General features: G+C 39.4%; 1 protein-coding gene across 1 annotated transcript in view; it reads right to left on the reverse strand.

The window, feature by feature from the left end:
- Positions 1-26,676, reverse strand: part of LOC104525013 (FRAS1 related extracellular matrix 2) — a gene marked incomplete at both ends in the record, with an annotated part of 107,008 nt that extends 80,332 nt beyond the window's left edge. The window contains 2 exon segments of the mRNA XM_029084972.1: positions 16,487-16,576; positions 22,512-26,676. Coding sequence (XP_028940805.1) covers positions 16,487-16,576; positions 22,512-26,676 — 4,255 coding nt within the window.
- Positions 26,677-26,681: the final 5 nt, after the last annotated feature.

Below are 26,681 nucleotides of genomic sequence, written 5' to 3' on the forward strand. Positions count from 1 at the left end.
ATCAGCAATTACAGGATTTTAAAAGAAGCCCAGAGAAAGAGATACTTAAAACAAACAAACAAATTCTGAATTTACTTATGGACAGCACTTTGCACTGAAAGCCCCCCACAAAATATTACATTTTACTCTTAATCCTTAGGCTTGTGTTTATCAGCTTCTTGATGATCTCTTATCAGTTCTACAGTGGAAAGGTGGGTCGGCCCTGACAGCTTTAGTTTCAGATACTGTGAACAGTGAGAGCTAAAAGTTGACCTAAAAAGTATTCTGCAGAATTGTGAAAATATGTCCTATCTTCCCCACCTCCCAAAATAATTATTTTTCATCAGAACTGGAGTCTTTCCTACACAGAAAAAATGTATGGGTTTTTATATATTTTAAAAGCAACTGCTGCTTGAAAAAGTATGCTCTGTCTCCTTCCAGTGTAGCTAGCTGACTGGTTAACAATATCTACAAGCAAAGGTCAGGATAAAGACCTGTTTACGCAAAGCTAAGCACTGGAAGAGGAATACTTGCTTTTCTTTAGGTAGAAAGCCAGTTCAGGCATGTCAAGAATTCAAAGTTCAAGACTTAACTGTGAACCATGCTACTCACCAAATCAACCTCAGTCTAATATGGGAGTGAAGTAGGGAAGAAAGGTACTCCATTAGAATATGTACTTGCTATATAAACTTGAAGAGGCTTGCTGGCTTAAGGACTACATACAGTCATATATATATATATATAGTCCTTTTATAGTAGACTATAAAACATTTACCTTACACACCATCAGTTCAAGTCAGCATAGTTAAGCAAAAGTGAAGTAACTATGCATGGGCCCCTGGAGAGCTACTGAAGTGGGTATTTACATGATCTAATCATAGCAGAAAGTCATCCATAGCCCTCCATTTGGCATCATGTGATAGCATGTCCATAGAGAAGCCAGCAGTGTGATGAACATAAAATCTCACTCTCATATGTTGGAACTCTTTTGAGCAACCCACTAATTAGGCAGGGACACATGTTGGATAACCTCTGTGGTAATAATCTGTAGGGCTCAGGCAGGGAAAGCTGGCTGGTGTTGTTCTACTTTCATTTACATAAGGATGGAGTTATTTCACTTGATTATGCCAGAATACCCTGATCTAGCTAAGAAGAACTGGACAAGCAGTGGGATTCTTAAAATATTGTACATACATGTATATATAATATTATTTAGAAAAACTGGCACATGATGTAATTTTAAACATAAAAATAAGACATTGTTTGGCAAACAGCTTTTTTAACGGTTAAATGCAAAAGGCTGTTTTAAAATTCAGTAAGACTGGTAATTTTTTTATGTTTGGGTGTTCCCCTTGGTTATATTTTAAGTGTTGCTTACATTTATAGTTTTTTGTAAAAACTTAACTAGGGTGAAAAGTATTAAGATAACATTAAGATTAACAAGATACACTTTACAAGAATGTGTGTGGGTGGGAGAGGGAGAAGATTGTATGCTGAAATACTAAGCAAATAATGTTGCTAGTGACTATATCAAAAGTCAGTCCACAGATTTTGAGGGCTGTACTATTCATCTTTCATTACACCACCTTTAATTTCTTCGCTATGTGATTCAAAAGTCCTTCTACCAATTTCACAACAGCACTTCTTAATTTCCTTAAGGATCTTGGAGAGGCGTCAGGGAGAAGTAAGGACTTTTTCTTAAATATACAATTTGGAAGAATGGCACTGAAAAGACTTTCTTGCAAATTATATATTCTGTTTCCAGTTTTTCCTCACTGAACTCCAGGTAAGCTTTGCTGCTGACTCTAGCTGCATGCAAAACCAGTAGTAATTTAGTTTATATAAAACCCTGCTCCATAGACTTCAAGGCCAAAAGAAGCATTTATAATTATTTAGCTTCATATTCTGTATTAAGAGAACATAAAATTTCATCCAGTAATTTTGTGCTGCATGTAGTTTGATAGGGTTTGGTTTTTTTTCACTAAGATACTGTTCTTGAAGTCATCAGAATTTACCACTTGCCTTGAAAATCTTCTAACAGTTAAGAGCATTCACTCTTAAAAAGTACATTCTCATCTGTAATCTGAATTGTTATGCATTCAACTTCTAACCACTGACTCTTGTTATGCCACTTTGTACCATAGGTGAAATATAGAAACCAAGCACTCAAAAGGTGCCAGCAGACCAGAAGCAGCTTAGACTCCTTGTATTTTTGCACCAATATGCATCTATTTCATGCAAAGAACAAAGTAGAAGTACTGTGGGAAAAATATAGCATAGAAGGTATTTTTTAATAAAAATAATACATTGCCCACTGATGAGAGGATAACCAAGAAAAGGCGTGTGTGACCATATCAGGTTACGTACGCATTTGCAAAAGTACATCCAAGCTAGAAAATGCAGCTTCATCACAAAGAGCTAACCTACATTTGCACACTAAATCTTACTAATAATGTAAGTCAAGTTCACAAAAGATCTAGATTTGTTCTCTTTCAGTTGTTGAAACCAAGGGAAGACTGCAATAAAACTATATCAGATTAACAAAAAACAGATTCTTTACAGAGCATCCTCTGAGCTACTTGAGTTAACTGAGGTTTCTTTATAAACAAGCAGCTCCAGAAGGTGATGCAGCCATCTGAGATCTCAACAATTCAGTAATTAGAAATTGTTCCAGGACTGGCTAATAAATTACATTCCTCAGATGCTTAGATGAATCTGGGACTTCAAAACAATGAATAAGGTCTGGATGACGTGTAATTAAGGGAAGTGTAAAGAACCGTAAAAAGCGGAAGTTACATATTTAGAACTGTTTGCTTCAATAGGCAGTAAAAGTAGTAATCAAGAGGAGGAAATAATTTTATCATTTGTGTGATTTTCAAGCAGAATTCCTAGGAGTGATGATTATCAAACTATTATAAATATCAGCAGTAACTACATGGAGACTAATAGACTAAAACTACATTTGTTTATTACTCAATATGTAGAAATTACTACAACTTTAATATGAAGATTTCAATTAATGGATGTGTATTTCTCAGCTGTAGATTCTTTTGAGGCCTCTTTCAACTTGCACGCACTCTAAGAGTAGCAAAGAGTGTTTTCAGAAACAACTCTCTTGGACGACAGAAAAGGGGGATTAGTTAAATCTAGACTTTTTCAGGGGATGTAGTGGGGAGACTGAATAAAGAAGAAAAAACAGGCTGATCTCATAAAAAAAAAAAATTCCTTTCCCTTTCCCATCCTCTTTCCCAAAGTGTTAGTAAACATTTGTTGGTCATTAACTGGAATATGATGCAGATATATTTTCATAAGATGATCAAAAAAAATCATATCTTGAATTTACTTGTGATATGAAGTTCAGAAAAGGAGTTCAAGTTGCGGCATAATTCAGGGTGGTGGAGACATGACACAGGAATCACTGCAGGCTCACTACTTTGAGGTAGGGATGTGGGTTGGTGAGTGTGTGTGCTGAATAGAGAACAGGTACACATATGATAAAATACTTTAGAGACAGAAAGTGCATTAGTACTGAGATTTTATTTTTTCCTGAAAAGAGTTATTTTCCCTTAAATAAATAAATTAATAAAATATTTTTCTGTTGTGTTCTGTTTCTCCATAAACCGAAAGCCAAGAATTATACATTATATAATTTAGGGCAGAACCACTGCTGGTGGAAATTGTCCTGCTTATTTGAGTCTAGCTCAGTTATGATCCTTTTGTGGATCTGAAGCAGTATATCTGAAAACAAGCACAAACTATATAATAACTGTTTATCTTAAAACAACACACAGGACTATGTTACGCTATTGCTACAATACCTGTATACTAACTGACCTGCTGCTGGTCTTCAAATGGGAGAAAAAATGAGAGCAATATGAAAATATATGGGCTCATGGGATGGCGGATATTTCCCAATTCTAAGAATTACAATCCCTCATTTTTAGGCCCCTTCAACCACTGCAGTCCATAGCTTCAATTTAATGCCTTAGGTCTGTCTATTCCAGCTGTTCTGAAGGGTGAAGGATTCTGCATTCTGGCACTGGTGAGGCTGCACCTCAAGTACTGTGTTCAGTTTTGGGCCCCTCACTACAAGAAGGACACAGTGGTGCTGGAGCATGTCCAGAGAAGTGCAACGGAGCTGGTGAAGGGTCTATAGCACAAGTCTTATGAGGAGCAGCTGAGAGAACTGGGGTTGTTTAGCCTGGAGAAAAGGAGGCTGAGGGGAAACCTCATCACTCTCTACAACTAGCTGAAAGGAGGGTGTAGAGATGCGGGAGTCCATCTGTTCAACCAAGTAACAAGTGATAGGACAAGAGGAAATGGTCTCAAGTTGCATCAAGGGAAGTTTAGAGTGGATATTAGGAAGAATTTATTCACTGAAAGGGTTATCAGGCATTGGAACGGGTTGCCCAGGGCAGTGGCAGAGTTCCTATTCCTAGAGGTATTTAAGAGTCATGTAGACATAGCACTTAGGGACACCATTTAGTCAGGGACTTGTCAGTGTGAGGTTAATAATTGGACTTGATGATCTTAAAGGTCTTTTCCAATCTAGGCAATTCTGTGATTCTTCCCCTCAGAATATATTCAGGAGGATCAAGCATAGCTCTTTCTTTTCTTTTGCCCAAGGTTTTTCATTGGTGACAGAACAGTGCCAAAAGCAATGATTTGCTTTGTCTCATTCCAACTTGCCACTGCTGTACAACCAACAGGACCCTGAAGGAGCACAGGCTAACTCAACTTTTCCCAGTCACTGCCAGGAAAAGGCACCCCTCTCTCCCTAGCAGATCTAGTCAGCTGGTAACCATCTGATTACTTCTTAATGATTCTTGGTACAATCAGGCAACCAGTTGAGCAGGAGACCAAAAGAGCCTGGTTTTGATGCACTGGGACAGGAAACCTGACCCGTGCTCAACAGTGAACAGTTACTCATTCCACACAAAATGACCCCACTTCAATGAGAGGGATTCACCTCAAATTTCCTATAGCCTAAAGGCTACAGCAGTTGTGCAGGAAATATCTATTTAAACTTCCTCAGGCAGCAGAGAAAATTGAGCTCAGGTCTTAAGTATCATCAATGAATATAATATGCAGTAACTTATTAAGTAAAAGCAAGACATTGGCAATCTCATGCCAGTTGGTATGTTTAGCATAATGCCCAAATTACTCAACAAGCTTTAAAATGTCCACTTCACCAAATGACTTATAAATCTTGCCAGTGCTGAAAGCTGCAATGTTTAATACTCACATGATTTATGCAATTCTAAATACACATGAAAAGGGAAATATGGGAAAATTGCATTAGAACTCAGAGCAATTGCTCCTCTGCCACATCTAAATCTACTCACACTCAAGGTGTCTCTCATTTGTCAGCTGTTACGGAGGGAATCTAAATTTATTATGGCTATAAATTCATCATTTTAAGGACCTTCACTTGATTAGGATGAATCCAGGACATAATCCCATGCAAAGTGCCCACTAGAGAAGTTCTGCCATTTGGATCTTAAATATACAATATTGCATCACCTATCCCTGAGGAAGAAGCTGAGTGATGCACTTGTGCATCTGCCAGAATAAAATAACAGGTAATGACTAGTTTCTTCTTCATTAGGATCCTATGTATCTATCCAAAAGACTCTCAGTGCAGTTCCCTCAGGAGGGATGCATTTGAGTACGCAGTACTACAAATCCTCTGCTGCAATGATGAGCCATCTTAAAGGGCATTACTGAGATTAAACAGCATAGACAGTGAATGAATTCAGCACAAAGCCCAAGAAAGTCTAAAAATAATACATAGGGTACTCCAGTGGTTTTTGTTTGTTTGTTTGTTTTAAATGGTTGCAGTGCCTTGGGCTCTTGAGCTCACAAGCTCTGCCTAAAGACAAGACATCAGAATAAGAAATCAAATACCTCGAAGACCTTAAAATAAAAACTTTTAGGATAAAATAGTTTTAGGGACAGTGAATAATAGCATGCTATTAGTTACGTGAATCTTCTACAACCTGCTCTTGAACATCACAGTAGTAAGTAAAGAAAATATCCTTGTAGATTTCACTAATGCAGGATCAAACCACAAACCTCTAGGCACAAAGAGCCTCACTGGAGGCACTGGGCTTTGAATTAGGCTTCAAATGTTTCTTTAAAGGTATCCTTACAATTCCCTCTCTAATTATTATGTTCCGCCCTAACTACAAAGTTTTAAAGAGGCAGCAAGGTGTGTGGTAACAGCATTCCTACAGTCTTGAAGAAAATGCACATTATACAGCAGAATGACAGAAGTGCTATGCTGGTACTTAAGTTAAAAGTTACTGAGATTGGAATCCTGGCAAACATTCAGGGCAATGCTGTATCAAGCTGAATGAATTAATGTTTTACTAATGACTTGAACTTAAACAAGCTAAAATCCTTCTTCAGAAAGGGGAAAGAAAGAAAAATTCTGTCTTTTCAAAGAGCTTCCTAAGGGCCTACTGCTAAATGAAATTCTTTTTGCTACTAAGACCAAAAAGTAATTAGTTAAATCTGTAAAAGAAAGATTAACTGAAGAAAACCTTAGGGAAAACAAGCCACAATATACTGACTTAGGAAATTCTCATTTAGGCCGAACTCAAACAAAAATCAACACAGGTCAAACTAATTCATTAATTTACTTTAACAGGATTTTCACTCTGGTTGTATTATTCCTGGTTCTTAACTTCTTAAATTCTTCAATGACAATTATAAAGAAGATGTCATAAAACTTCAGGGAAAATTTGAACATCATCCAACACAGTTTGTTTTTATTAAATAAAACTACTAGTCTTCCTTTTCCCAGAAAGTACACAAAGAGGATGATAAGGCAAGAATGGTCCTTATATTGTAAGATTTAGCAAGACAAGGAGAAAAAATGAATATACCAATTCTTATAACTCTGTTTTCCAGTAGATTTGGTTTTCAGCCTGCACAATCTTGTACGTGTTATGCTTTGTAATACTAGGTCAGAAGAGATATCTCCAAGTACACTGCACTTTCAAAGAGAATTCTAACTTCCACAGGAAAAACACAAAGAAAGTTCATTGCCTCAAACTAGCTCCTCTGTGCTGCTGAAGTGATGCTAAAGCAGCACACATCTAAACTCTTTGCTATGGCTGCTCTTCATCATAACTGTTTGGTATTAGAAAGGCTATGTACGCTTATTGGATCCTTTTCTCCAAGCAGGCTTCTAATTGCCCATCACTCAATGGTTATATAAAGTTTCCGTTTCGGCACATTCCCAATGCCTACCAGCCCACAGCAACAATTTGGAAAATGTAAATTAAGCACATAGTGCAATACAAATAAGCATTCTATTTAAGATCCTGAACAGGCAATAAAATCCACCATGTATTTGCTGATACACAGTTGTACCGCTATGGTGAGTGTTTCTTACAATAGCGAGTATGTTGTAAATTAAGATGCACAAATTGCAAAAATTTGATGACAATGTATGCCTTCATTGCCTTTTCTCCATTTTTAACTTAACTTGATTCTTAATGTATTTCTAACTTTTCCTGGTGGAAAACTGTCACATTCATGCAGTTTGTTTCAGATTTGTTTCTCTCTCTTGTAGAAATAGTAAACTAATTTTTAAAGAAATCAAGAAACTTCCCAGAAACTTTGCATCTACTGACCAAATGAACCTTTATGGGAACTCTAAGGACCCTACACAGTTAACTGGCAAGCGGAGTGAAAAATGCTAAATTCATCCTGAGGGTTATTTAGAACCCTCTAATGAAAACAGGTTGGGAAATCAAACAAGCTGAGCTGCTCTGGGTTCCTCCACAGCAGCCAGTGTCCCTCTCTCATTTCTTTCTTCTCTAGATCCCTTCAGTCTGTCTGAATCAAAAATATTTGCAGCCAATAAACAATATGATTTCACAGGCTTATTATATCTCACTTTAGGAATTAGTGTCTTTCTGCAGGTTCTCATGTCAGTGGCAATCAGTGTTACTCCTGAGAGTTCTCAATTCTTCCACTTAAGCCTAGTGTGTCTCCTTAATCCCTCTAATTCTTGCATTTTGACCTAATTTTACTGTTCATTGTCATGCTTCTTTTGCTGTTAGCTGGGCCTTATTATGTATCATAAGAATACAAAAGCTAAATTGTGGATTATTTTTAAGTAAGAAGCCTGCTAAGTACTCATAGCGCTATCTTGAGCATTATCTCCTTGCCTCTCACTGGATCGGGTAAAATGAAATCAATGGCACTATTCAGCTTAGTAAAGCAAGCAGGATTCAGACAGCTGAGCTAGTCAATTTTGTTGCAAATACATTGTCCTTAAAAGTGGGATTATTCAGCAAGTGATCTCAGCTTAAAACTAGAAAAATATCTATCACCAGGAGATGATGTTGAGAGTTGTATCTTGTATTCCACAAACCCAGCAGCTGAGATGCTCATTCTACATAGAAGACAAGACTATTGGCCCTGACTTCAAAAAGAACTGGAACCAAAATCTCTCCACCTTAAACCCTGATCTAAACCACCAGCCTTAAGGTTATTCTGGAATGTACTGTTCCTAATCGATCTGTTCAAGCTGTTTTATTCTGCTGAAAATAGCAGGAATTAGCAGAAAAGGAGAAATATAGGGGGGGGGAAAAAGAGGGGAGGAGCACACACAACAAATGATAATTTGTTGCTCCTGTGGTAACAGTACTTGGTGGAGAGTGGAACATCAGAGCCCAGACTATGTTCAAAAAAGTATTTAAGAATTCATATATGCAGGTGGCAAACAGAAAATTAATAAAAAACTGGCCTGAATATAAGTGAGGGCACATTATGGGGAACATCGGTTCAAAGCCTCTGAAATAAAGGAAGGAATTGCATCCAAGTCTTCCACGTCTGGACAAAGTGCCCTATCTACTGTACAAAAGGTAATTCAAAATACAATTGCCTCTTCTTTCCTAATCCAGAACAGTACCTAAACCCACCCCTTCAATTATGCTACTTTTGCTTTTGTTAAAATGATGAATAATCCAGGATAGGGAGCAGAGGAAAGCTTTGCTTTTGGCTAAAACCACCATTTGAACCCAAATAATTAAAAACAAACAAAAATTCTCTTGCCAAACCCAACAGCTACCTTTTTTACTCTCCAAAAACCATTTTGTTTCATCTGGATAAAGCAGACCTTATTTTCTATGTATGTATTTGGACGATAGGTGATGTTCAAGTTTGAAATGGAAAATTCAGTCATTTCCAGCAGTCAATCTAAAACATCAGAAATCAATATACAGAAGACAAGGAAAACACTGAGATTAGTAAGGCCTGTAGTAGACTTTCTATATGCCCCATTGTATTGGGTCTGGCTGGGCTGGAGTTGATTTTCCCTATAGCAGCCCTCAGCGTGTTGTGTTTTGTATTGGTGGCTCGAGGGGTGTTGATAACACCCCAGTGTTTTGGTTACTGGTGAGCAGTGCTAGCACGGCACCAAGGCTGTCTCTCCAACATTTCCCGCCCCAGTAGGCTGGGGTGGGGAAGGTCTTGGGAGGGGGCACAGCCAGGACAGCTGACCCAAACGGACCAAAGGGATATTCCATACCATATGACGTCTGCTCAGAAATAAAGCAAAGAGAACAGAGGGTGAAGGGAAGGGCATTCGTTACTTCCGTTTTGTCCCCTGGGAACCGCAACGCGTATGCAAACCCTGCTTCCCGGGAAGTGGCCAAACATCGCCTGCTGATGGGAAGCAGAGAATAAATATTTTGTTCTTTTGCTTCTGTGCGCGCAGCTCTGCTTTGCTTCTATTAAACTGCCTTTGTCTCGACCCATGAGTTTGGTTATTTTTTTGTGTTCCATCTTATTTTCTCCCATCCCCATCTAGCTGAAGAGGGGGGTGATAGAGTGGGCTTTGGTGGGCATCTGGCATCCAGCCAGGGTCAACCCATCACACCCATATAATCATCTCTACACAAAACACATAGCTACTCCTGTATGCTTTAACAGATACTAATTTTGCTGTGACCTTGCAGCCACATTCATAATAACACCCCCATGAACTAATTTTTTATTTACAGAAAGGAATAAACCTTTTTTTGAGGGTTTTTTGTTTGTTTTTTTGGGATGGTGGTTTGTTGTTTTTTCTTATAAACTGTAGTGTCAAACTCCTATTTAAATCCCCTGGTAATATTTACAGTAAGAAGTGTGATGTGGAAAATTGTTTGGGAACCAACCTAGAGTATATCAAAACAGCAGCAACAAGCCTGGCAACAGACCAGAATCCAATACAGTACTTGGCAAATGATGGCAAATGTACCGCCGACATGTAATGCCCTCATTTTTAAGCCAAAGATAAATGTAGTTGATGTTTCTTGCCCAAGAGTAGCATGCCCAAATGCCACATGAGAGGTCAAGCAAGGATGCTGCAAATAATTCCCAATGATATTTTACCAGTCTGCTTCTTAAGAACTGTCAGATATTGAATCCAAAATGTATGTTCCTACAGTATTATTATAGCTCACCCAGGAAAACATATCAGTGTTATGGCTTTGAAAGCACTGACTACTGTTTTAATTTAATAATTATACTTAAGAGTGTAGTAGTATTCTCTCACAAATGAACAAAGCCTACCACAATGGTGAAATTCCTAAAAATATATAGGGGTATTTTTAGTAAAATGAAGGATGACAGATTAAATAATTATATTTCACAAACTTAATGGAGATTTTCTCTAAGCAGCAGAACAGTGCTTCTTTAATTAACATGATTTCTTGCATAAACATATTGGGGAAAAGTCTATGAAGTTTTCCCAGAAACTAGGTTTAAAGGTTGACTTCAGGGAATTGTTTTTGAAAGATTCGTCCTTCAATGGGGATTTAACCAAATGTTAGTACAGGAAAATGCAGTGGTGTGCTAAGACATTTAGGTATCTGCAATAAAAAAGTTTAAATAAGATTTAGCTAACGATGTAAATCACCAGTTTCAGTGAGCCTTGGCTTTGCAATGCTTTGGCTTTAAGTCAGAGAAGCTGCCCAAAAAGCCTGAAATTAAAAAAAAAAAAAAATTGTTTCTTTCCTTGCCTAGTGATCTTCACATTCCTAAAACAGCCCGGAGAATCTGTCATTACTTCCCTTTTGAAAGCATTCGACCCTTGAGGCGCTGTACTGCAAGGTGCCACTTAGCAGCCCTAAAGAAGCAGTTTGGAGGACTCCACTTAAGCACTGAGCAGAGAAGGGAGTTAGGTAAGGGAGGAAGAAATTATGGTTCAAATTAAGACTGAACAGGAAATGGGCTTCCCCTGGCACAATCTTTTTTTTTTTTTTTTTTTTTTTTAATAGCATGCTCCAGGCCCAAATCAGCATTATCTCATTTTTTTTTTTCTTCAAAATGGGAAAATTTAATGGAACTGACTCTCTAATGCAGAACATTGTTAGTAAGGCAAGAAAAATACTGTGGCACATAACATGAATTTCTTCCATGGGTGCTGCAGTCCTGTTTGGTGGTTCTGAAGACAGACAGTACAGGAGGAGGAGCAAGCAAGGCAGACTACTGTGACAAGAGCACTAACCAAGCAACAAGCAAGTCAAGAATAAGGTCGTATTTTAGAAATATTTGGAGGTAGATCACTATTTAGAAGATATGAACATTCCTTCACCATCCTTACATGGTCTGAACTTGAACGCTTCAGATGTTTCGGAGTTATCCAAAACACTTAAAACACTGTGAAGCAAAAAATGAAGACAATAGTCCTTTACAGAGAAGCTTTGCTCTAGTGCTGTAGTACTGCTACCCCAGTCCCAATACTCATTCCTTTTGCTGGGCAAAGGAATGTATTTCACTGATACTGCCTCTGGAGGGTCTGAGCTGGGGTTTGAGTTTAGTGCCAGTTTTGGAGTATGTTTGTTTTATTATGTACAATCAGCACAATCTGGCCAAAAATTTGCTTTAAACCAGTCCAACCAGTTTCACATTGTTTGAAACTCCCCATTTAATGAGAAAATATCTTCTACAGGTTGGATAGGTGGGCATTTAGATCCATATTCTTTTTCAATTATTATAATTTACTACAGTGACATTAAAAAAACAGACAAGGAAGGCATTAATCGAAGGTAAATGATCGACCTCAGTTTTAACCATGCATTCTCAGTGCTAGTTTCTCATGTAAGGAGTAAAAATGCCTCAGACAACTCACAAGGGATGTAGTGTGAAATTGCAGTCTGCAGTTTTCTGAAACAGGCACAAGAGCTCAACACACTTGAGCTAATTACTGTGTCAACTTTCATTCCATACAGATTAGTGCCATTTTGCATAGCTGAAGCACCAGTTCTACACATATATTTGGCAGTGCCCCTGAGCTTTCAGTAATATGAAGTTGCTGCAGACTCCACAGTTTCTCGCCAAGTCTATCAGATTTAAGTTACTCTGTGAGTCTGTTTTTCACTAATTAAAAGGCTCAAGCATTTTCAGCTGGATCTTTTTCTTCAATCTAGAGAGCTTCTCGATAGTGTGCAAATTTACATAGAACAAAGACATTCAGGAGTTCAATTATCAGTCTGGATTTCCATTTTCTTTACCACCCCACAGGAAAAAAAAATCCTGTTTTCCTTGCCTTCTGGTAGCATCAGTGCCTTTATTAAGAACTGAATTAATGATTTAATAATATAAACACCAGGATTTACCACTGTCGGAAGCTTGCACTTGCTAAGAAGAGCTTTTTTCTCCATCTTTTTAGTGGAGTGTGGAGTAAAGAGATTCAACTGAGACTATTTTGCAATCTTTGTGAAAAACAAAATTCCATACTTTCTTCAAGGTTTTGCTAAAATGGACTCATAAAACTTTTGCAGTATCAGTGGGTCTCCACATGATCATTTTAAGATCAAAATTCAAAACAAAACAGAAAGCAAATTGTTAATATGAACTACAGTAGTTTCTTTCAAAATATCACACAGCTAACTCAGCAGCATCCAATATCCTGTAGTGTCTTCTTGTCCTAAATATACCACAAATGCAAGGGCTTGACGCTTTACAGCAGATCATCTTGAGGCTAAATCCCTAAGCATGAAGATTTTTTTCTAACTTTAAAAATATTAGTGATGATAAATAGCTGAATCATGGTCAATGTATTTCACTTTTTAATTAGTCTTATGAAATATCCCATTTAAACCCAGAAAAGCACTACAGCCATACATATGCGGGTAACTGATGCTGACAATAAGACTCGGAGCTTAAAACCTCAACCAGTTCTTTCGGGTGAAACCTTTAAATTTGGTTTGAATCCAGCAGGTCTATGCTCTCACTTGTGAATTACAGTCTTAAGGCCTTTCTTTCCTTTTATTCTTAAATGGCTTTCTTTTCTCTTCATATTGAGGCCATTTCTGTTCTCTTTAGCTATACTCAGAAACTTGTCATGAGACAGCCATAATCCCTGAGCTGTTCTCCATTTGTCTAGGCTGCAGGTTTCTCCCTTGACCAGTAAGAAAGCAAGTTTGTCCCAGTACCGTATTTCATGTTTTCAGTCCCTAGGTCACAATTTGGTATGCAGCACAGCACTCACCTTACTCCCCTGCTGTGAGAAACTGAGCAGGCAAGGGCTGGCAGACTGCTGACTTGGCTCTTTTCTCCTCACTCACCCACCTAGTCTGCTGTTGCCCTAACTTGCTTACCACAAATGATAGCTACAAGTCAGAAGACAAATAAAATTCCAGATCCACAACAAAATTCACACTTGAGCAGTATGATGACTCCTTGCACTCGGCCTCTATGCAATTGCCTGATGTAACAGACTTGGGCCTCAATCAGAGTATCATCATTTAAGAGACCATCAAATGATCTTCTGCATTTGTTCTCTTAAGTCATGGCATAATGAGTGGGGCAGATCAAGCATCAAAATATGGTGTCAGAGAAAGTCATGATCATCTTCTCCTATTTCCAGTTCACAGACCATTAATAAATATTCCAAAACAAATAAAAGAGCATTTTACAGGCAACGCTAGAGCTATGAGGCAAAATCAACTTTCTAATTCATGTTATTTGAAGAGATCAAGGACTGGTGTTGTAGGTTACCCTCTCTGAGGCATGAGAGAAATGGAAGATATAAAATACTTGTGCTGCAAGATGTGCCTTTTTTTTTTTTTTACTTATTCAAAATAACATTAGCTGAATAAAATGAACAAATTCTCATTCATTGAAACAAATTTTGAAACCTCTCCTGATTTCAATGGGACTGCTTATGGACTATGGCACAATTCAGCTTAAGTGAAGTCCCACTTATTTAATTTACAGCATTAGGTGCTGTGTGGTAGTCATCACAAACTTATTACTACTGCAAAATTCCTGATACAGGAAACAGAAGTCTGAAGTGTGCCATTCTACTGCAGATGTCTGTGCTGCATCTTTCACTCAGTTCTTGTGTTTAGTTTCCTAGAATGATCTGGCTTAAAATCAAAAACACTAAAACAATAGTCTTGGTACCACTGAAATTCTGCCAAAATATACCTGAGCTGGCTTTGATGTCTTTCTGAAGAAGGAGGAAATACAGATAGATTAAATTTCTGGATTTTTCGCCCCTGTTACAGATTCTAAAGATGCAGCTAATAAATTTGAGTTATTTCAGACAGATAAATATTAATGCTTTGATCACAACTTCTTCCCTTTTAAATCCAGTTTTACCATCTTCGATCAAGCAGAAAATCAGAAATACCCTGAAATGCAACGTAGCTCATTTTTCACTGTGTCAACAAATTGCCTCAGGAAAGCAAAGACCATCTTACCATCTAGCTAAATAGTCTGCAAGATGATAACGTGGTCACATTTCCAAAGGCCCTTAAAAATCAGCAAGTAAAATCACCTTGTTATCATAATGATTCTTTGTATTACGAAAAAATAGCATGCTGTTACAATTGACAGGCTGCTACAACTCTGCCAAGTAGAAGCAGATGTGGCAGGTAAGCTTTCCAATGAAAGAAAAATTTTTGGTAAAGAGTTGGAATGTATTAACTGCAATTTGCTTTACACATTTACCACTAGAAAGCGTTCAAATAACATGGACAGAAGTCTCAGAAACATTGGGTTTTCAAGGAGCAACACACTTTTAAGAACTGATGTTCATCAGTTCACTGACAGCAAGCTTTTTCAGCTTTAATTACTCCCATCACATAAAACCTTGAAACATCTGAAGACTGAGTATTTGTTCACATACTAGAACAACAACTTGAAAATCGTGAACAACGTCACCATGTGGCAAAACCTGTCATAAGAAAATTATGGTATTACTAAGAAAATATAGCACCCTGTGCTCCATTATCTTTACTTAGCTTTAAATTTCTCTAACTTCTATGTGAGTTAAAATAAAACATTTAAGGAAAATAAGTCAAGTGTTAAAAACTCTTATCTCACTACTTGTTCTCTGATGTAGCAAAGATTTGCAAAGACATTTTCAAGTCTCTAGAAGTACTGTCTCTTCTATGCTCATCCAGCACAATGACGAGGTGAACATGCTTTAATATCCCACTCCCAGCAATGGTAGATGGTGACAAAACTGTTCAATCTGTGACAGACAGGACAAATCCCTGTTCACTGAGCTTAATACCATTAATTGGCTGTGCTTTTTGTGAAGAAGTAACACAAGCTGAGTACACAAGCTGAAAATAAGCTAACCTGAAGCATTTTTCCTAAGAAGTATATTATTAAATCAGCTAATAAAACTCATTACCAATTACTGATAGAGCTATATATCACATATTAAAAAAGGTATTAAAGTAATATAATCTAGGCACCTGTTACCACAAACCGGAACATCTATATTTAGGAATAACCACATAAAGTACAGACTTTGGATAAGAAGAAAAAAAAAAAAAAAAAAAAAAAAAAAAAAAAAAGAGGCTTGTTAATATGTTTTGTTTACCCCTTAAACTGCTCTTTCTTTAAAACCAAAAAAATCCCTACATTTTTTTCCTGAATTAGTATATGCCAGTATTCTCAATTGTTTTTATTCCTTCCTTTTTATTCTTTCCATTTGCATCCTCCACAATCCTACAAAATACTATTAGTCAGGAGAATTCAAATCAGTCACCTGAAACAGATCTTTGACAAGCCATTGAGGATTCTGTTATGTTAAGTAGGCAGAATCAGAACTTGAACTCTATGCAACATGCACATCAGAGACAATGTGTCCGTATGAATAGTCTTATAGCTGGAACCTTTAAAGAGGTAGGCAACCATAACTGTAAATCATTGGGTCAAGTTTCTCAAGATAAAAGGCTTATGAGAATCTATATGTAAAGAGCCTGGACAGGGAATACAAAGGTAAAACTACAGAAAGCTCAGGAATCTGAATAGACTCAGAGAATTTCACTTTCTTGCTAGAGCAGGTCATGTGTTTTTCCATTAGATGCAATTACCTTTTTATCAACACCTCTCTTTGTAATCATCAGAAATAGTAATAACAAAAATCAGGAGTTAACATGGACTTCCCTCAATTAAATTCAATGTTCTTAAACTCCCAAAGTATATTTAAACTCTTTCTTTCAAGAACAACAAAAGCACAGATCTTATGAGTACTCACCACCGTCTTCAACCATGAAATGAAAAATGTCACTGCTGGCATTGTCACCCCCTCGTAAAACATAGCATATCTTCATATCATCAATATCAGCTGGAAAGAGTCAGGAAAAATTGATTTTATTTTAAATGCTGAAGGTAGGAAAGTGTTTTTATAGAAAAACTTGAAATGTACTATATAGTTAAAGTGCACCAGAGAGAGGTCAAGGTTCTCCAACAGTTCTCAGGAATTTCAGTATTAACAGTGTTGAAGTCTTACGGATACAATTCATTCTCCTTCCATTTACTTCCCCCTCCCCAGTGCCCTCTTTCTTTTAAGGTGTATTTACAAAAAGAACTGAAAGTAAATGTAAAAACATGGGCTCAACAGTCAGAACTATTTAATATTTTTAGTGGTACATTTTCTTAAACAGAGGTGTATCTCTACTAATATATTGATTCTGTCATTCTTCATCCTGAGAAATACTTTAGAGGTAATATAAAAGCTGTGGCTGAACCAGAAGAAAAACCCAGGGTATTTTCTGTATTAAGTTCTACCCTCCATTTGGGAGGCAAGACAAATTAGCCCACACAACCCCTCACCCCGCCTCTAGAACTAGATCACTTCTGGCATGTGGTCTACCTCTAGGATGGGATATCTACACATTCTGCAGTAGAGAGACCTCAATCTCTCTAGTTCCCCGCAAAAACGCCCTCTCCACCAGACCATCCTTCCTACAGCATGTTTTCAAAAGATATGGCATATAATCTATATGAAATGTCATAAATAGTGTTAAATCACTTACAGTGATTGACTCTTTTAGGAACGCAAACAGATGCAATTAAAGTAGATGGACAAGACTTCAGTAAGAAAAAATTCAATGCACAATTTTGAATCATCAATTGCAATAGAGAAAGTATGTAAAAGCTAAACAAATATTTATTAATATTGTGTTTTTCTGATTTCCTTGATCAGTGATGAGAAACATGTAATACATAAAAACTAATTTTTGTAACTGTCTTTGAAAGATTGTTGGTAAAAATCCATGTCTGATTTTTTTTTTTTTAAAGAAAAAGTGTTAGAAATTAACAGCATTAAAGTGGAGCTCAAGTACCACCCAAGTTCTCCTCCTATGTTAGGGCATACGCATTACTAAAAAGAAGCCAAAAGCATTTTTGTTAGAGCTCCTCAAAATCCTCAGTTCCAAAAGTTGCCAGACATCTTCTAGGGCAAACAAGTTAAGAACATTATCAGCAAATATAAATCACTGAAGAATCTCTTCCACAAATGTTTGAAAGTTAAAGATCAAAAATTCATGGGGCTGTAAAGAGGATGCAAACAAGTACCTTTTCATGCCAGTGAAGCAAATAAATCTTTCATCCTGCAAACACACAAGTATTCAGATCTGCCCACGTCAGTAGCCTTATCAAAATCCATTGTTCCAACATATATAAAGATAAGCACTTGAGCCAGTGTTTGCAGGACCAGGACCAGCTCATCAAAAAAAGCTGCTTGTCATCCAAACATCTTAACTTTGTCAAATGATATGCAAAGGAATGACCTGTTTTCTGTTCACTAAGAACATGTTCAGTCACTTTCCTTCCACAGCTGATTAGGTTATACTAGTTATATTAAAACGTGCCTACTGGTAAGCACAGTTCATTACTGTACTACTACAGTGCCTGCTGTAGTATTTATGTGATATTGGAATTCTCCAACATGATTAGAAATCCATTCAACAACATAATTTTCTATTAAAAAAACATTATTATCTCCACTAGATCAAAGCATGATTTCCCACTTAAAATTCTGCAAAACTGATGTGGTTATTAAAGGTTACATATATTAATATATATTCTTTAAGAAACAAATGCACTTCACAGCATAATTCACTCATCTCTCTTAAAACACTTGCCTGAAAAAGAAGATAAAAAACAGTATCAGGGGTGAGTGCTGAATAAAATCACTGCTTGAAAATGGTGCGTATTTGGCTGAAGTAGCCATGTAGATATCTTTGTCCTCAGGAGGCTACATGGAGTGCTGAGACATCAACCAAGCTATTTTACTACCAAGGCAGAACCTTACCCTCCACCATTCCTCCCCTTTCTTCCTGGCTCCTCAGCACACTTGCAGAGCTGCGGGATGTGGCCTGGCCCTTACTCACAAACTTACCTACATGGGACAAGGGACTGCCAAAACAGTGCTCAGCAGTTCATCACGCTTTGTACAATCAAAACATTATCCAAACATCAGCTACCTACTTGTTACACACCACTAAACTTCTTTAAATGTGAAACACTTGGCAGTTCCTTCACAGACTTTCCCCACTTATCTAACCTTAATGAGTATCTACTACAAACAAATTCCAGTCCTGACTTGCAGAGATGAGTGCAGTATGATTATGCACACACAATATTCTTTGTATGTATTTTTGTCCTAGGACAGCACTAGACTAGAAATTACCATGTGGCAAGTGTTTTTCTTTAAGCTTTCTCTTCTTTTACTATCACCAAATTGTAAATATAAAGCACAAAGAAATAATAATTAATTAAAATTACACAGAATCACAAAATTTGCAACATAAAGTAACATCTGTTAATTCTGTAACAAGTACTGTTAGTACTTGAATAAACTCAGGAACTGTTTCATGTATTTTAAGAATATTTTATTTCATTACTGTCACTTGCCCATGTATCTCTCTCTCATTCAGATTATTTTAACAATTAAATAGAAAATAATAAAAAAACAATAATTACTTGCAGAATTTGGGGACCTTCTATCAAGAAGTCAATTCTTCCACACTCTAATACTCGCCTTGAGCAATCCCAATTATCTCTATGAGTCTCATGAGCAAAAGATTACCTACTGTAGTCATGGAAGAAGTATCTGATGTATACTAATTAGAAAGTCCCACACTAACTGTTCCTGAACAAAATACACAACAAATCTCCTGGGCATACTATATTCTGCACAACTGTATTTTGGCTGGATGCTTTTAAGCTCATCTTGCAAGCTAGACTAATTCCTCTTCTAGCACTTGATAAAGTTTTATGGGCAGATACTGAAAAGTAATTTCAAGCGTAAGGCAGAAAGCTGTTTGCTAAACAATTGCTGTGCCCTTTATTTCTGTTACAGGCAACCTGAAAAATCAGACTGCTTAAGCTGTTTGCACACAATGAATCTTTTTTCATTAATTTTATCTCACTCAAAGAGGTCAGGCTGCCTTTTCATACAAACACTGACCCAAATCCAAGGCGTGGACATGTGAGGTGGTACAGTATTAGGATGGACCTCACAAACTATTGAGCAGCTTTCAAAACTCATCTTCATGTGGCCTCAAACAGCCTCATCTGACTTCAAAGCTGGTCCAGTTTTGAGTAGGGGTTGGACAAAATGACCTCCAGAGGTCCCTTCCAACATAAATTGGAAGACTGTAATGAAGTTTTACAAGCCCCATCAGGACCCACGTGCATTAATGAAACTGGAACTATTCAGCATTCTGTAAGAGATTGCCCCACATGGCAGGATAGGACTCCTAAAAAGAAGGGAGATGAAAACATAAAAAGAAAGTGTGTAACAGCAGGTCTAACAGTCAATACAGGAGCATCCCAAGGTCAAAACCATTACTCATGGCTGGTTACAAAATCTGCACTTATATTAGGATCATTAAGAATACGACAAAGGAGGGTCTTGTTTACTCCTGCCCTGAACATCAGTTAATTATTTGTCTCAGTATAGCACAAGCATGAAATATGCATAAATTCACTACTCTGGATTTGGCAGTGCTTTGAACATTAATGGTAGTAGGCCACAAAGGGACAACAGGGAACTACATACAGAGTTTTGAGCACGCAGCTTGGTCTACACAAGACCTCAGCATCTCACATTACTTCTCAAAACTGTAGCCTTCTAGGTTCAGGCAAGAATTTTTCTCTCCCTGCCACTTATAACCTCTCCCATACCAAAATCAGCTACAGACAAGAGGGCACTTAAGGAAAAGGGAAAGGAAAATACTGTCCTTTCATCCATCCAGTGACGATGTCCCTATTCACTGCAGGGGGGTTGGATCAGATGAACTTTAAAGGTCCCTTCCAACCCAAACTATTCTAACATTCTATGACTTTAATAGACTCCCAGACTATTCTGTGACTTCCAGCTAGTTCTCTTTCTCTGTCCTCAGCAGGCATAACACACCTGTGTGAGCTTGATGCTTTCTGCCTTTCATGCAGCCTTTCCAGACATCTCTTCTCCCTCAAGTGCTTAGCCCTGCATTCACAAGCCATTTTAAAGTGTTTGCTTCATAAAATATAAACCATTATAAAAAGCATTTAGGAACCTGAGAAGAGAGATATCACAGAAATAACACAGATGCTCAGGAGGAACTTGCTTATAAGAGGCTAAAGAAGAATATTATCAAAGAAATGTGTGTTTCTTAAAAACACTCTTCAACTTAACACAAATTAGAATGCTTGTGCCAATACTGTCAGGGAACCTGTGAAGTTATATCACTGTTTGGGGATCCTCACTAGTTTTAAAACCAATTTTTATTAAGAGTTGCATGCTTCTCACCCAGTTCAGGCAGCCCCAGGATATTAAGCAAGCCTGTGTGAAGACCACTGAGCATGCCACGTGGTCAGACTGACAACTGAAAGCCAGACAGCAACTGCATTTTGGTTATCTGACAAGTGTACCTGACCACATGGCATGAAAGAGAATGGAACAGGTACCTGTCCTGAGTGTCTCTCCCTTGAAAAAAAATGGGGTATCACTGGGCTATGCAGTGGTCTGCTTTCAGGGAACACCCACTCAGTAATTCTACATTCTCCAATTTAAGAGAAAACCCACTTAATAAGTGATATTTGTTCACTCCCATTCTCTTCTGTTTCTCAGTTACTTGGACAATAATCTCAATACTACTCGCAGTTCACTACTGAAGCCTTATATTTAAAGAGATGTGGTGGTTCCCAAAGCTCAGACGTGGTTTGTTTGGTCCTTCCTTATCCTCTTTTTTGCAGTAACTCTGCAAAACTTAGGGCACCCCAGCCATTCAAAAGTTCACCAGGCCTGTTTGCAAGATTTGGTATATCTGACAAGAACATCATACAACCAAGAGTGTAACATGGGATACGTACCAGTACAGGCTCTGTGAAGTGAAATACAGACAACTACAAGCATTCATCTCTAGACTCATCACGTACACAGCCTAGTCTGTCTGGGTCCCTTTAGAGCCTCCATCCAGTTGTGCTGCCTGCTCACTCCACAGCTGCAGGAGGCTCCAAGAAACCTCATTTCATTTTTAATTAACCAGTTATTAACTCATTGCAAAATAACATGGAAAATTCTCTGGAGTATAGCTAATGCTTCCCTTTCAACTAAAGTTACTTCATAGCCTTGTTGGGGCTTTATTTCAGAACATACGGCACATTTAGTTTTCATCCTATTTATACCGCCTACTATTTTACTTCCATGTAAAAAGTAAGTACCACTGACATAATTTTAAAACATTTACATCACCTTTTAATTTACCACAAACACTTTGTGGTTAAGATTTGTGTAATTAAAGCAACAAATGCACTCATAATATATTATTTCCCCATGTTTGGGAAATGACTTTGCTTTTACAGTTAAGTGTGCTCAGCCTGTATAGCAACTGATACCCTAGCCATGGTATGACCATTAGTTAATAATAGCTTGGCCACTCCCGTCACATTTTCTAAATAAGACTGTTTAAAGAAGGCACTCAGCTTCTAAAGACCTGGAACCACATGCAGCCTGATTCTGTTATCCAAATTTCTGTTACTGATAGAAAGTTCAAATCAGTTATTTGGACTGTAAGCTCTCCAAAGCGAAGATGCTCCTTTATTCAGTAGACTCCCTTTCCTGTTTAAAGCTGTCACAGATGCAATAAATAACAAACAGAACTAAAAAAATAATAAAGTCATTATAAATCAGCTTGCTGTAGGAAAGTTTCTCCCATCAACTATTATAGAGTTCAGCATGAACAAGAATGTTCCCAGTGATCTAAAGAAAGCATGGAGTATTGTAATACCTTGGGTGAACTGGCTGATGCTATGGTTGCCTTTCCCCAGGTGGATCAGGAAGCCATGGCGCGGACCCTCTGTGATTCTGATCTTGAGAGTAACATGTAAACTGTCCCGGTCTTCTACTTTGAGCACCTTGTTGGTAATCAGAAACCCGATGTGACCTGTGGCCAGAGTACGGAGAGTCTGAGCACCCTTATTTATTACAATTTGAGGTACACTGTTGTCCACAGCCATTATTCGAATCTTCATAGTCTGAGGTTTCCTTGTTTCAAACACAGTGTTGGGGAAGACATAGAAATCAGTATGAGTGCCATCTGTAACAGTGAAAGAGAAGCTATCCTCAACTGATTCTGTGCCATCATGTTTGTAGCTGATTAAATTCTCATTGAGATCTTGTTTAGTGAAGGTGGTGACTGGTTTGGAGTTATTGAACATGATCTGACCATGAACTGGTATTTGAGTGAGGATAAATTTTAGCGATGTGTCGGGTGTATCTCTGTCTTCCACAGTCAGTTCAAACGGGGTTATCAGTTTGTATTCATTTTCACTCACCACCAGATTATGGATTGTGACGACAGGTTTCTTATTGTCCACATCACTAATAGAAATTCTGAAAGTACGAAATACGGGGTTATAGCCATCAGTCACCTCAAACTCAAAGCTGTCCATTTTCACCTCATCTTCTGAAGTGTGAATGTAATAGACTTTATTGCCTGCTAACAGGAGTTGAGTAAAAGTGGAGATGGGTACCCCAGGCTGATCTGTGCATTCAAGATGACCACGAACAGGCGCTCTGGTAACAGTGAACACCAAGTTCTCATCTGGACTATTCAGGTCACTGGTGCTAAGCAGATCAGTAGTAAGGGTTACCTTCCCTCCTTCCTTCAAAGAAACTCCTTTGCTGATTACATCTGGGAAGACAATATCAATGCTACCTATTGTCACATAAAAGTAGCGGTCAATGAGAGGATTTATTCCATCTGTCACATCAAACTTGATAAGATCACGAACTCCTTCTTGGCCAAAATGCATATACTGAATTAAGTTTCTATCCACTTCATCCTGGGTGAAGTTCATCCCCAGGGTGATATTCTCAACTGCCCCTGAAGGCTTTACTCTCTGCAAGAGGCCTTGTCTTGGCCCGTATCTTATAATGTAGGTCAAAGTTTTGTCTTCAGAATCCAGGTCAGTAGCCTTCAATATTCTGTTATGAATAGTTCTAGTTTCCCCTATTTCAATCTCCAAACCATCGTTGATGGCCATTCTGGGTGTCTCATCATCTACAGGAATAACCATGATGCGTACCATTTTCCTAATGGTATGTTTACCATCTGTGAGTTTCACCTCAAAACTGTCCTCCTTTGTCTCAGAGTCATCATGTTCATAGAGTATGTTGGAGCTCTCTGTTATCTGATCCAAGGTGAAGCTCTCCACCAGAACAGTTCCATTGACTAGCTGGTTCACAATGTGGCCATGCCTGGGAAGCCTGGTGATTGTGAACATTAACTCATCAGCAGGGATGTCTGCATCAGCTGCGTTGAGGATAGGGGTATCGATAACCAGGCTCATGCCTTCCATCACAACAAACTCTCGCACAAAGATTTCAGGCTCTTCATCATTGATTGGCATAATGACAATGGGGAAAAAGTGCCTTTGGGAAAAGTTAATGCCATCAGAACAGCAGAAAGCAAATCTGTCTTCAACAGGCTCTACACCCTTATGTATACTTTGGACATAAAAAATATGCCCTTGACGGAGGTCTTTCAAGGTAAAAGCACTTATAGCTATACCTGCTCTGGATTTTTCAGATCCTGGGGCTGGAGAGATGTTCTCTAGATACCCAGATGCGGGCTGAGCAACAATGGTGCAGAGTATATCATCATTAGGAGTATCCACATCTTCAGCCCTGAGGTGAACAGGAGTAATGACCCGTTTGTCACCTTCTGTTACTGTGAACTGCTCCCCCACAAAAATCTCTGGGGCTTGACTGTCAACAGGAAGAATGGTCACCAAGACTGAAACTCCTTGAACAACATTGCCCCTGACGTTCCACTCCTCAGACATGTCAGACAAGGTAAGGTTGAAAGTATCTTCTTTGGGCAGAAGGCCTATTTCACCACCAGTGTGAGCATACACCACAGCACCATCCAGCAGATCTCTCTGAGAAAATCTCTCTGCAGGCACTCCTTGGACCAAGATGTTCCCATGCTGAGGAGGATCCTCTACAATAAAGGTCAACATTAAGTCATCTGTATCCTCATCAGTGCCCTGAATGACATTAGCAGTGATTTCAGCAACACCATTCTCCAGCACATCCAGGTAGGAACCAACGGTGCCTGGGGGCAGCCGCAGTATAGGAACCTCATCATCAACTGGGTGCACGTTCATTTTCAGCATAATGGGCACAAAATGAACCCCATCACTCACATCAAGCCTGCAGGTATCACTGTTAATCTCAGCTCCACTGTGCACATACACCACCCTCCCTTGTCTGATATCCTCCAGGCCAAAGACACCTCCTGGAACCAAACTGTACCCAGAAAGCCGCAACTGGCCGTACTGAGGAGCCTGGGTCAGGATAAATCTGAGATGGGCAAGCTCAGTGTCTGTGTCACTGGCATCCAGCTCAGTTGGACTAAGGACATGGCTGCCTCCCTCAGGCAAAGTGAAGCCAGTATTGGTGATTTCAGGAGGTTGGTTATCCACAGGCTGCAGGTAGATGGTGAAAGTCCCTTCAGCTGCATTGCCAGCTGCATCTTGCACTTGATACTGAAACTGAATCAAGTGAGGAGCCACCCCCAGTTCTTCCTGTGGGGGACGGTACGATATCTTGTGATGATTGATCTGGGCTTGAGTGAAGTGGGTAACTTCCACAGAGTGATCCTCAGTCAGCACGAGAGATCCAAGACGGACTCCATATACATCTGGAGGGTGGTTAGTGTCAGTGTCAGTAGGGGGCTGGGTTATCGTGTAGCGGAGTTCACGGTCCCCCGAATCCTGATCTGTGTAACACAAGTGCTTCCTCCGCAGTGGAGTCACCTGCTGCTCTGCAACTATTAAGTGCAGGCTGCTGCTACTATGCAGCTCTGGGGCTAATCTGTCTACAGGATGTACCCGGATCACAAAAGTCTGTGGTCCGGAGCGGTTGGGTGGGTCATTGTCATCCTGGACTCTAAAGACAAACTGGTCCAAAACAACCCCAGGGCCAGGGCTGTGAGGCCCATAGTGGTGGTAATAGAGACGCCCTTCCACAATGTCCTGCTGCAGCCACTCTCTCACTGGCTTTTCATAGATTAGGGAGCTCCCTGGTACACCCGGCACCCTCCTCCAAGAAAAGCCCTCATCTTCCTCCTCTTCCCAGCCAGGAGGTGGCTGTGCTTGACGGAGGAGGAGCTGCCCAGCAGTAGGGCCAGACTCTACTGTGAAGAGCAGGATGGCATCCTGCGAGTCAATGTCAGTGGCGCTAAGAGCACGGGTGGTGATGGGTACTGTTTCACCCTCAGCCATGGCCAGCCCTGTGTTAGCATTGAGTAGGGGTGGCTGGTCATCAGTGGGCACTAGGGTAATGGGGAAAAGGAACTCAACACGGTGGCGAGAGCCACCATCTTCCAGTCGCAGCACCAGGTTGTCACTGAGCGGAGACTCGCTGCCATCATGCTGGTAAATGACCCGCCCTGCTGCCAGCTCAGCCACTGTGAAGTGCTTACGAGGGGCAGTAGGTGTTGGGGTGTCCTCCAGCAGGGTAAGGTGGCCATGTCTCAGTCCCGCCACCACACTCACCCGCACCTGCTCAAGGTCATCCTCATCACTGATCACCAGGTTGGGGCTGGGACCAGGGCCTGAGAGAGGCCGCGACTGCCCCTCATAGAGCACGAGGCCAGTGTTGCGAGTGACCACAGGTGCCAGGGTGTTCATGGGCTTCACCACAATCACAAAGGCAAAAGGCTCTGAGGCAGCACCCTCAGGGTCCAACACTTCCAGCTCAAGCTCAAAGAGCCGCTCCCGATCAGAGTCCTCTGTGGGTGGCTGGTAAGCGATGCGCAGCTCCCGCACGTCCTGCTGGCTGAAGGAGGAGACAGGCAAGCTCCGGTCATCTGTGCTGACCATGTGCCCCTGGCCAGGGCCAAAGGGTGAGGTGATGTTGAAGAGCAGCAGGTCTGGTGGCGACTCAGCAT

This window comes from Antrostomus carolinensis, unplaced genomic scaffold (genome assembly GCF_000700745.2).
Source record: "Antrostomus carolinensis isolate BGI_N321 unplaced genomic scaffold, ASM70074v2 scaffold10575, whole genome shotgun sequence".
Classification (NCBI taxonomy): Eukaryota; Metazoa; Chordata; class Aves; order Caprimulgiformes; family Caprimulgidae; genus Antrostomus; species Antrostomus carolinensis.